Genomic DNA, 12,481 nt, shown 5'->3' with positions numbered 1-12,481 from the left:
AGCATCCTGTGTGTTTTTTTATTCCCTTGCGAATATTGAATTTTGCGGAAATTTGCAGTATTAACGGATTGAGGTATCTTTTGATTGCGTTGCGTTATAAGTTTGATTTTTTTACAGCCCCAAGGGTTCTTAATTTTGAGTATCCAATATAAATTTCAGATTGATACCTCCACGCGTTCCAAAAAAAACGTCTTAACAGACAAACGGACAACAAAGTGATCCTATAAGGGTTCTGTTTTTTCCTTTTGAGGTTCGGAGCCCTAAAAATCTACCAATATTTATGTTAAAAGTACTAATTATAGTAAAATTAAAAACCAAAGTCTCGAATGAAAGTCTCATCTGAGTTTTCATAAGAGCCCCTTGACATTTTTATAATGTTATTAAGTATATTAATTATTTTTTATGTTATTTTGAGGTAATTTTACTTCACAGTAATATACGTATACGTATTTATCTGATAAATATAAAAAGCTATGCCCTGAAAGCATCAAAATCAATAATTAAAATAAAATAAGATCTTTTTTAATAAAATTATTAGTAGTTTGTTTCAATAGCTCTTTTCTTTGCTACTCTTTCTTAAATGTTTCTTCCCTAGTCAAATTGAGGTTCTTTTAGCGTGGCGCAGGATGTTTTAAACTGAAATATAAAATAGAAATGCTTATACCAATAGCAATCAAGATAAAAGTTCTCAAAAACGACAGAATCATCAGTACTATGGGGTCGCGTCAGTCCTCTGGTACGATATCTGACAAAGGACTGATGCCAGCGGATTGATGAAAAGGGACTTAATATGAGGTTATAATCACAAATTATGTTTTTTTGCCTAATTTCTAATATCAACAAAATATATTTTTACAAATCATAGTTAACCATTTATAAATGAAAATAAAAATCGGATTAACAATAAAATAACGACTCACCATAGGACTGAAATGTTGACTGGCGCAGCAAGATTTTAGAGGACAAACACAACCCTAGCGCTGGTACAGTTATGACGGCCGTCAAAATATGCGGTGCACAAGTAACTTCATTACCAACATTAATACTTAGACAGAGATTTGACCTCGACTTGGTGATATTTAGCGAGAATTACGAATTTAAAAAACACACAACGGACTGACTAGTGAAAACGATGACAAAGTTTAGTTTTATTTTTTAAATAAAATGGAAAACATTGCGTTATGAAAGTTGTAGTATATAATACTATGTACATCAAAGATTGTAGTGAATTAGTAAGTTTTCTTAAATCGATGATAATGTTTAAACGATAGTCACTTGATTGTTGGTTTTCGGAGTTGTGACATGCCAAAGTACTGACGTTTGAGGTATTAATTTATTTTTTTTATTCATTTGTATTTTAAATAAAGAAGTGAAATTGAGTGACCAAATAAAGGACGCTTCATTGTTTTAAAATAGATTGTTATTTGAATAAAATATAATAAGACTTTGTTTAAATTGGCTGATGACATCGAGTTACCCCATTTTTGTATAATGACCCATATAAACTTCTCTTATTCTCATTGTACAGATAATTTCCATGCAAATAAACTAATAATATGAATGTTTTTAGCACGGTAGCACCAGAACACGCGCCAACAGCTGGCATGTTTGGCGGGGCCATGCTAATTACTGGCATAGTAGCAGGCATCACATTCTCACGGTTCTGCCCCGCTATAGTTTCCCTTACCATGTGGAACAATATGTAGCGCTTACTCCAGTACTTTCGAACATTCTGGAATGTTCTCACCCACAACTGATGTGTGATCTGTGAAATGTAACAGTGATTGTGAAGTGACAGTGATAAGTAACAGTGAAATAGCAGAGTAGTGATATTTGTGCTATGAAGGTATGTGGAGTGACAGTGACAAATAACTGTGAAGTAGCAGTGATATTTGTGCTATGAAGGTAAGGATTGGGGAAGTAGTGTTGTGTAGAGATGTTATTGTTGATTGATTGATACAGGTTATAATAGTTTATGGGTTAAATGATGACAGTAAAATATTAACGATTGTTACTGTGTTTGCAAAACCTGTTTTTAACGTTTTTGAAATAAATATGAGTTGCGTATTTGTACGCAAAAGGTATATTATAGGTTTTGCATGCAGAAATGGTATACAAGTTAAAAATTAAGATTTTTAATGACCTAGGATTGTTTAAATTGACAATGTATTAATTATAATTTAAATCGACTATGATATAACCCATGTTATTTTGACTAATTATGAAATTAGATTTTATATAATATATAACGAAATTGACTTTGAATAAGAATAATGAAATTGTGTTTTGTTTAAGAGGCTATACGTAATATTGAAGGTATTGTTTATTTTTGCATATCAGTTATCATGTTAAAAATTGTTACATTTTATCAAAAGAGTATTATTATGGTAGCTAGGTACTGTTGAAATATTTAGCCACTGAGATTATAAGAATAAACAATAAATTAAAAATTATTTACAGCATACATTGATATAGTTTTGGTTTAATTCCAATATATCAACATTAGCAAGGAAATCATTTTACAGAAAAATCACTGTTACAGTTTAGTTTTGACTTGATCCTATAGTTTTAAGGGTAATGTTATGTGAATCCAAAGTAATACAACTGTAAATTTAATTAGCAATAAGAATTGATTTAATTTATGATATCTTAAATATGAATGATTAGCAGGAAAGTTTTATTGAGTACAAACATTTTATAATTGTGTGATTTCAAAACATATTTGTTTTTATTAAGTATCTGTACTTTCTTTTTTGTGTCTTAAAAAATCATGATTTTCCTTACTGAAGTATAGTTCAACTTTAAATTTATTTTCATGTAATTAATTAGCGGTACCAAGTTGTATCTTTTCTTTTAACTGTTTTAAAAATGTTACCAGTTCGGAATAACCCCTTTGGTTTTCGTATATAATTTTCATAAGTGGTGCTAATCTTTGAACTGGAATTGCGAAAAATACAAAATATAAATGTACACAAGCACAAAATTAATGTAACAAATGTATGGTTAAGATAGAATAATTAATTTATGTACTAAAAACCTAACCCAATTTTATTTTTGACTGACTTATACTAACATGTACAAATTACGTGACTAGGTACTGTAGATGTTGATTTATAATAAGCAGGGCTGTAGTTGTGTTCAATAATATACCAAAGGATTGTGTGGACAATGTTTTAATAATAATTATAAGCAATATATTGAGTACAAACCTTTTTTGTGGTTAGAATGTTCAAAAATTTAAATGTTTGATTAGTTTAATACCATTTGTATGAAAATGTGTGATTTTAAAAAGGTTTGCACGAACAAACCAATTAAAGTTCCTTTATAACACAATGCTACAGCCCTTTTTCAAGTCAATATTTTCCTATTAAATTGTATAACTGATTTTAAGGTTTCTTACCGAAACTGAATATAGTTGAAAATATGAGGTAATAGGAAAATATTAATCAAGCTAAATGAAGAAAATATTCAATAAAACTAGCATAGATTACAGAATACTCTACTCTCTGTAGATGAGTAATGTCATAAATTATAATATAAATAGCAAAGTACTGTATGTACTTCAATATCTTTTTTTTTTTGCATAAGAGATTTACATATAATATTGTAATTTTGTAGGCAAATGTGTACAGTACAATATTTTATTTACCATAGATAATATAGAGCTAAAACAGGTAGCTGTGCAAAATGCCTTATGAAGTATTGTTACAGATAATTTTTTACCATAGATTAATGTTAAATGACCTGAATTATGTTTTAAGGTCTATTCACATTAGAGCGGTATCCGCTACCGCCGTGGGTAGCGGTATCCCGACGGTACGCGATTAAATCTCTTGCGTAGTATATTATAGAGTCTCTAATTGTTGTCGGTATACTCGGATAGGTACGCGATTAGTATCTATAGTATACTGCGTAAGAGATTTAATCGCGTGCCATCGGGATACCGCTACCCACGGCCGCGGCGGTAGCGGATACCGCTCAGTGGCGTGCCTAGGGTATAAGGACTGGGCAAGCCCAAATTTTTCAAAGTGTTTGATGGGTACCCTTTTCATGAATAAGATACCTAACTAGGTAGGTATACTGTGTAATTATGTTCGTTATAAAACTTAAAAAAAAACGTGAACATATTACCTACATACCGAATCAAATCTTTTAAACACGCGCGCCCTCAAACAGTTGAGTCAAACGTTTATCATTAAAAATTAAAATCGATAAATTATATAAAACTGTATGACATTATATTATTAATAAAATTGTACAGATTATTTATATTCTAATTCAAAACGCCAATCTTTCTGAAGGAAAGATTTTATAACATCGGAATTATAGAAAGTAACTAGTTACCTAGGTGTTTGTTTTAGAATTCAATTAAGTACCTAACAGCTACTTTTCTATGGCAATTATTGATACCTAATACAGAAAGGCGTTCTTGGCCAAATAAATACTTATACGTATTTCTTAATAATTAATACGTACCTATGAATACGATTTAACGATGAGAAAGCACGCTCCGTGGAAGAACTACTACCTATTTACTAGCAGGAATCGTAACTAACAAAATATGTGCAAGTTTCAACAGCTGGGGAAAGGCTTCTTCTAAGTAATTCTCATTCATGAAATCGTTCGTAAACATTACAATTAAAATTTCGTATAAGTGACTTACTAGTTTCGGTAATGCACAAATCGGGAGTTGGTTTTGATGAAGAAATTAATTGTTTTTCAGTACAGTTTAATGATTTTACCTTTCCCCCGCTGAGCACAAAGCAAACCACCACAATTTACAACACAATCTGCTGTCGCGACACTTATTTTACCACAAAATTCGAAAAACTTAACCTAAATTACACCGGTATAATCACCCGCTCAAACAAACTATAATTTAACAATAATATTCACGACGTTCGTTCGCGCAATCGTAACTATCTTCACACTGTTAAAAAGCCGGGCCTTTTTTCCCTTAGAAATTGCTATAGAGTTCTATAGCTAGGTATGTATCTACTCCGACGAAATTTCATACGTTAGAAGAGATGAGCGCAAAGCCCGGTAAAAGCCCACGCGTGCAAGCGAGACACCGCACTATTTATAATCCATCGAATTTAGGTTGTAACGTCCAAATAAAAGGTACGACCTTATTCCGATAGCAAGAAGGATGAAATTAAAAGTTTACTCGAATTCGTCATTGTTTTATGCTAGGCGTATTAAACATATTATATTATATTATTGTAGGTGAGTTTTCATTGAATTCGGAGTTGCTCATTGCGCGCGAATATTCAAACGTGAATATAGGTATTTTCCTGTCTCTTAGCGAATTTCTAAGGCAAGCCGGGCTTTTCGGCTTGTATGAACGTACCGCCACTGATACCGCTCTTATCTGAATAGGCCTTTATACTTTCAATTGGGAATGAATTTGTAATCACTGATTTTTGTTTTTAATTATATAGATATGGATTGATAATAAGTGATCATTGTAGAAAACCAAATAATATACTTACAAGATGTATGAACAATTTTTGTTTGTCATGTAACGCTAGCCATTGTTATTTTAATTTATTGCCTAGTAAAGTTTTCTTTTAATTTTTTGTCTTTTATTTTTTCCTTTCTTTTCTTTAGTAGTGATACCATTTCAAGATTATAAGTATTAGCATTCAAAAAATATTATTTATACAATTTATTCAGTACTGATATTTTTTAACATTTTAATAGTTGTATTTATTAATTTGTTGTTGTATTCGTGTAAGTTTTATATTTAGATGTAAAGACAAATGATTATAGTTATGTAAATATGTATAAGAAATAGGAGAGATGTGTGTGTTTGTTGATAGATTTGGAATATGGCTTAAATATTATAGGACAATATGCGCGGTTAATAATGTCTATTGAATGGACAAAACAGTTGTAAATAGCTAAAGAAAATTGTTGAAAGTTTTTTATATAAGATATAACTTCACTGCCATAGTCAAGACAGTTGATATATTAAATATTAACATATTATAATTATTCCTATCCAACATGGCTCCTTCGTCGTGAATTATCTGGTCCTTTTACTGATGGAATGGAATGCAAGCAAACTAAATTCTAACAGAACTTATGTATTATATTCGCTAAAGACACTAGCAGAGAATTAAAAATATGTAAATAATATTAATACAATTATTATATACTATAATCATTAGATTGAAACCTTATTGAATCATGTGGCTTTTATTATATTTATACGAATAATATACTTATATATACACATAATATAATATAGTGTCTAATAGAGCAGGCTCCAAGGAGATGTTCAGTGAAATAGTTGCACGAAACGTTAAACGAAACTCCACTGAGAGTCCGGTCTATAATAATTCCTACTTGCATTTAGATATAGTCAATGCTATCACTATGTAAGAATAAAGCACTCCTTTTAGAGTACAAGGCTGTGAGATAATAGCTTTAACCTTTCCACTGTAGTTATCACAATTCTATCTCACTCATCTGTTTAAAAAGTAACATACATTTTTATGCAATAACCATTTTTTTATATTGACATTAATTATTATTGAAGACCCAATATGAGATTTTCGCGCCTAAATTTACAAAGACATTGCCTATAAAATGTTACTACTTTATAAAAATAGTTTTGTTTTCTAACAAGCATCAATAAAACTATTATTGTCTATTACCGTTAAATTGTAATATAAAAAAATAAAGTTTGGAAAATCCAAAAGTGCACGACTCATAATGCTCATTTAATTATGAAATATAAAAAAAAAAGATACAGTATAATTGTAGTTTTCGTTTTTTATTAATTGCAATTAAACGACACTGAATTAATTAATCATTCGCATTCAGTGACCTACAATCGTCGATTAGAATATTTAAAAAAAAAATTCAACTCAAATGATGGATTTTTTCACAAGTTATAGTGTTTTCAGGTTTCACACATGACGGACAGGAAAATTTTTTGACCTATTTCGGTGTTTTTTTCCAATTCTATTGAAGTAAATCAATTTTTAAAAAGTATGGGATTAATCTCCATTAAATTATCTCGACAATAGTATGCAAAATATCTTGATTCCGTGAACTAACAAGGCTATAATAATAAGAATAGCTGCAAAAATGAGGCGAAAAAAATTTTTCGATCGTAAAGCACTCTCTGATGCTTCGCATCATGAGTCGTGCAAAAATGGTTATTGCTATTCCAGATAAAGAGGGTTTAGTTCAGTTCATATTTAGTTAAGAAACCTAGTTAGCACTTCGGGTAGGTACCTAAATAACTATATTCCTTCAACTTCATAATAAATTATATTCAAATATCTTCATATTAACTATCAAAAGACTTCAATATAACTTGTTAGGAACATTTTATCTACTTCTTACTGTTAGGATTCCTATGTACCTGTATTATCGAATCAAGTAAAATATTACAAATACGAATAGGCGCGATTTTAACTGCACTCTATGGACAGAAGAATTTTATCAACGCCTTTATGTAGAAATTAAAATATAGTAATTAATTACTTAATACAGCCTATTTGAAAAGAACCGGTAAGAAGGTAAGAATAGGTTATGGTTGAGCATTTGGTTGAGCGTTTCTTTATATTTATATAATTAATACAAGCATGTTTTTGGTATAGTAGTTATTTTATTTTATAATTACTAAAAAATAAAATTATCATAATATTTACGCATTTATTTCACTTAAACCCAGTCTCATTATACGTACCTAAAGAATTTACCTAGTAGGTACCAACATAATATAGGTACTTTTACATTTCTTAAAGATTCAATGATTGTATAATAATACGCAATAAAATAATTATTATAAACGTAAACGTATAAAAGTAAAAGTAAACTCGATTCAAACTATCATATCTACTAACTACTAAGTAATAACAAAAAAAATTGTGCAAATTTCGTAGAAATTAAAAATGTCCTACACGCCACGTCTGCCATCGAAAAAATCGAATTATCCCATTGTTGACTAAAAAAATAAATCTATTTGTCCAGGATAATAATTATTTTATTGCGTATGAGCCATCCATAATGATAAGTTATAAAATTTGTAATAGTTTAGTTAAATTGAACATTGTGACAATAATAGCAACCCTTACATCCGATTGTATCCGTATTTTTCCACTTTTACACAATATTGTAACCGATAAACACATATCTTTTGCTGTTCTTCTCATATAATAAATACCTATACATATTACAACTGCCGTTTTATTTAAAAATCCTTGTTGTTTTAACCATCTTATAATTTCCGAAGCAAATGCTTTTGAAGCTTTTAAATCAATTTGTAGAGCAGATACTTAAACGTTATTTTCTTTGAATTACCTACTTACAAAGATCGTAGTTAGCTAGTAATTATTACGTTATGCGCCCGACAAACTTCTTGAGAAAAAAGTAGCGCGGTGGGGGAAGTTTGCGCATCAAGTTTTAGTACATTTTTATATGCGCAAGCTTCCCCCACCACGCTAAAAAGTGGCCAAGTTACGTGCCGACAACTAATATTAATTTCTATCATGCTGCTAACATATTCACATGTCAATTAATTATTCTTTAAGGCATAGTATTTATGAATCTAATAAACTGATACAGGATTATTATCATATACCTAGTGCCGAATTTATTAAAAAAATAGGTAAAGTATGTAAAAATAAGTTATCATTCCTAAACTTTTTTATATTGTTATTTGTTTAATGCAATCATCGTCAGCCTTTGAAAGGTTCTGTCCTTATAAATTGGTAATACGTTGCTCAGGTACACTTTACACTTTCATTCCCTGCTAATCATTAATTCCAATCATGCCTCCACATATACTCAATATCCAATAACTCGATAGGTATTTTATTATTAGTCACCAATACACTTTTACTCCCGCGACCCAATGACCCAAAAAGGAATGAAATAAACAGATCAAAAACAGTCGTTTTATTGTGTACAATAAATAATAAATAGTCAATAAATAAACTATCTAAACTCTACCATTTCGTTCGTGAGCGTTATATACAAGAGTTATGAGGTAATCAGGTTTAGTAGGTGGCTGATGATGATGATGATGCTGATGAGATGGAAGCCACACTGGAGTAGCTTGGTGATTGGTTGGAGGCGGACGAGCTTTCACCAGGGAAGTAGGAGCTGTAGGCGAGTTGGCTCGGGTCCCAGACTCTGGAGTACGGGCCAGAGGAGGAGGGCTCCCATTGCGGGCCGTAGGAGTCGGAGGGAGGGGCAGGGGTGGACGGGGGGCCGTATTGCGAGGCTGGTGGGCCGTACTGCGCAGCTGGTGGGCCTTCGGTGGCGGGAGCCATCATCATGGGCATAGCTGAAACAAAATGAAGTCAAATTGGTTTAAAATGTGTATTCCATGCACTAGAAGTACTGAATTTCGTAGCTAGGTATATTCAATAACGACATGAAGTGATGTTATTAAAAAAATCTAATCTGTTTGTATCTATTTAATTAAAATTATAAAGTTGTTTTATTATAACCGTGTTTAATTGTTTATTGTTACAAATTGTTTGTTCTTCTTACCTCCTTTCTTCATAATAAGATTGTAAACTAAGAATCCAACGACCAGGGTGATAGCAAGTTTGCTGAGGATCAGAGCCTTTACTGCCTTGATGCCGACGATGGTGACGAGGATGGGCATCAGAGCCTTCATCTTCAGTTTCAGTAAGAGAAGAACTGGCAAGAGAAGTTTCTTCTTCAGGATGCCACGGGCTGAAAAAACATCAGGATAAATAACAAATTATTTTACTGAATAAACTATCTATGGCACTTTAATGAATTGTGGAATCCTCTATAACTTTTTATTTATTAAGATTTATTTAGGGTGCTCTACCTTCACCATTTTCTGATGATTCAGGGAAATCGACGTCTAATCCTCTGTCAGCGCGGTATGAAACTTCAGCGCCTTCGAATAAGAATTCAGGCAACTGGAACCTGAATTCGTTTGTGCTCAGTATGCGTCCAACGCGGTCGAATATCACTTTGTCGATGTTTTTCTCATCCAGAGCCCTCGCAGACTCCCCAGTTACACCGAGCTTCGTGTCCAAGAACGACAGGACTTTCACTTTGAGACATGACATCGGCGAATCGGCTGAGAAACAATCACTAACAACACTATTCAAGAGATCATCACTTGTCTGTAACCGAGACGTCTGAATTTCATTGTCCCTGATCGAGTAACCGTGCACAAGGGCCGCAGAAGCCAGGAGGAGGCAAAGACACTTCATTTTCGCGATTTATCACTTATCATTAGTTTGGATTAATTAAACGTTCGGCCCGGCCGGTTAATGGAGTAACAATGATTTAATTTTTCAATGGGCTTGGTATTTATATGTGATCCTTTGGGCGGCAAGGCACGCGGCGCTTGCGCGTGTCGGGAATATGAATCGCTTTCATACTTGGCAAAGTATTTAATTTCATTTAAGAAAGTCCTGGTGGTGAGAGTGGGGACATATTTGGCGATAATTTAATTTTATTCATATTTTAGTGTTAGTCCGGGCTATTACTGAATACAATCAAAATTTGAGTTCGGTTCCGAAATAATAACAAATGGTTTACGACTGCAGTGAGCTAAGTAGGTATGCTAACAGAATAACAAATCGAGTTTCGAATTTAAAGCAATTATATAGAAGGATATTTCCAAAGGAGCAAATCTCCTTAGCTAATAAGCATAAAGCAATTTATTTTAAAGTATTTAAACTTCGCACCTGTAGTGTCGTAAATCAAAGATAGTTTAATATTCAGTAAAGTGAAACTCTCACCGATTGCCTGTACATACCAATTAATCAAATTCTTTCGATTTTGTAATATAAAAATGTGTTGTGATTGTTGCAAAGTTTATATAACGTTACGGCGTTTAGTAGGTGACTCGGATATACTAGTACTAGTAGAATGTTTAAATACATGGAAAAAAAGTTATACTTGCGCGATAGAAAAATTATTTATCCTCAACAGCCCCGTAAATCATAATTCCTAATTGAGTACATGTAAGTTGTTTATTACACTTTTAATAAATTATCTCTTTAACTATACTTCTATACTAATATTATAAAGAGGAAAGGTTTGTAATTATGTATGTAAGTATGTATGTATGTATGGTTTTCACGCATAAACTACTGGAAAAATTGGATATTCCATTCAAAAGATATAACGAATTTTTAAAAGTGTCAATCTACAGAAAATAGTAGGTATACTGCTGTATACTGTTTAATACAATGAGCAGGCGTAGTGCGGGACGGGGGAAAAGGTGATTTTCATGTGATTAAAAAGTAAACCTATAGTCCGACCTATAGTAGACTTTTCACTGTCACGATATTGCTATCTATGCGGGTGAAACCGCAGGGCATTGCTAGTCCACTATAAACCTTTGTACAGGATTTACAATGTATAAGGATATTTCATAATTTTATTCGACTATGATGCTATTTTAAATTCCATCCCTTTTTGTTTATAAAGCCCTGGGTACTTTGTCCAAAAAGACGTTATCCTTTTTGTTATGTTTTTTATTTTAATTATTTTCTTCTGTTCGTTATTGGTATTTGATACATCGGAATCATTAATAATTGTTAATTATTATTCATGTACCTACCTTATTCGTAATGAACTAATGATTGTAATCATTTATTCTCGTAAACATGAAGGCTAACTCCTATATTTTAAAACGAAATCGTAAATGAGGATGAAAGGTTATACGAAGGAATACGTTACTATGTAAACAATGTACCTGTCGTGGCCATATCGTAGATTTGCTCATTTCATGAAATGGCCAATTTAGTTTGGCCAGATCGTTAAATCGTCAACGTTTCACGATTTGGTCATCCACGTTTGTGTGGATGACCAAATCGTCCATCCAAACGTGGATGGCCATTTCACGAAATGCGACCATTTTTGTTTCTTTTTTAAAAAGCGATTCGCTTCTGGCGTTGTTTATTAAAGTCTAACCTAACCTAACCTAACTGTTTTCTATTGAAAAAACCATTTGCTTCTGGTATTCGCCGGCGCTACCGCGGCACTAACTTAAATGACAATAAACAAGTTCTTAAAATACATATTCTGAATTTTTTTAATGTTTTATGGACTCTCTAAGATATTTTATACGATCTGGCCAAATGTCGATGACCAAATCGTGAAACGTTGACGATTTAACGATCTGATCAAACTATGTTGGCCATTTCATGAAATGAGCAAATCTACGATATGGCCACGACATACCCATATTTAAATGTTATATCTGCACCGTAGCAGCTGTAGTGAGCTGCAGTTTCTGTAGTATTTCTTGGACACGTTGGCTCGCTCTACGAGAAAACGTTAGTGGCTTATTGAATTGATGTCTTCACATTCAGCATAGGCCATAGCTTTAGTGATTATTAGGTAGTAATCTGTGGCATTACATTAGAAATGTGTAATCAAACTGCCCATTTCAATCGGTAAAGATGTAGCTTTCTTATGCTAAAATAATCTTTAGAAACGAGTGGTTATTGAGTTTACC

The 12,481-nt window shown here is 32.2% G+C and overlaps 2 protein-coding genes across 3 annotated transcripts in view; one reads left to right on the top strand and one right to left on the bottom strand.

The window, feature by feature from the left end:
• The window catches only part of Ent2 (Equilibrative nucleoside transporter 2), a 43,141-nt gene extending 39,284 nt beyond the window's left edge, over positions 1 to 3,857 (top strand). Inside the window, exons 10-11 of one of the 2 annotated variants that reach the window (XR_016317513.1) lie at positions 1,571 to 1,846; positions 1,906 to 3,857. Coding sequence is in view for 1 of the 2 variants with exons in the window: in XM_089710037.1 (XP_089566163.1) it covers positions 1,571 to 1,706 (136 nt within the window). In the remaining variant the exon portion in view is untranslated. Of the gene's footprint in view, positions 1 to 1,570 lie in introns of both variants that reach the window. The other variant, XM_089710037.1, reaches the window with a different exon arrangement.
• Positions 3,858 to 8,901: 5,044 nt separating this feature from the next.
• Osi20 (DUF1676 domain-containing protein Osi20) lies at positions 8,902 to 10,282 on the bottom strand. The gene is made up of 3 exons (XM_089709748.1): positions 9,827 to 10,282; positions 9,517 to 9,705; positions 8,902 to 9,307 (listed from the first exon to the last, which is right to left on the bottom strand). The coding sequence occupies exons 1-3, from the start codon at positions 10,218 to 10,220 to the stop codon at positions 9,018 to 9,020; spliced, it is 873 nt and encodes a 290-aa protein (XP_089565874.1). The 5' UTR covers positions 10,221 to 10,282; the 3' UTR covers positions 8,902 to 9,017.
• Positions 10,283 to 12,481: the final 2,199 nt, after the last annotated feature.

Source organism: Colias philodice, chromosome 23, assembly GCF_061535455.1.
Source record: "Colias philodice isolate Cphi_HAF_F1 chromosome 23, ilColPhil1 Martin Lab GWU primary, whole genome shotgun sequence".
NCBI classification, from domain to species: Eukaryota; Metazoa; Arthropoda; class Insecta; order Lepidoptera; family Pieridae; genus Colias; species Colias philodice.
The sequence above is the reverse complement of the archived record's forward strand: the minus strand, read 5'-3'. Positions and strand labels throughout refer to the sequence as shown.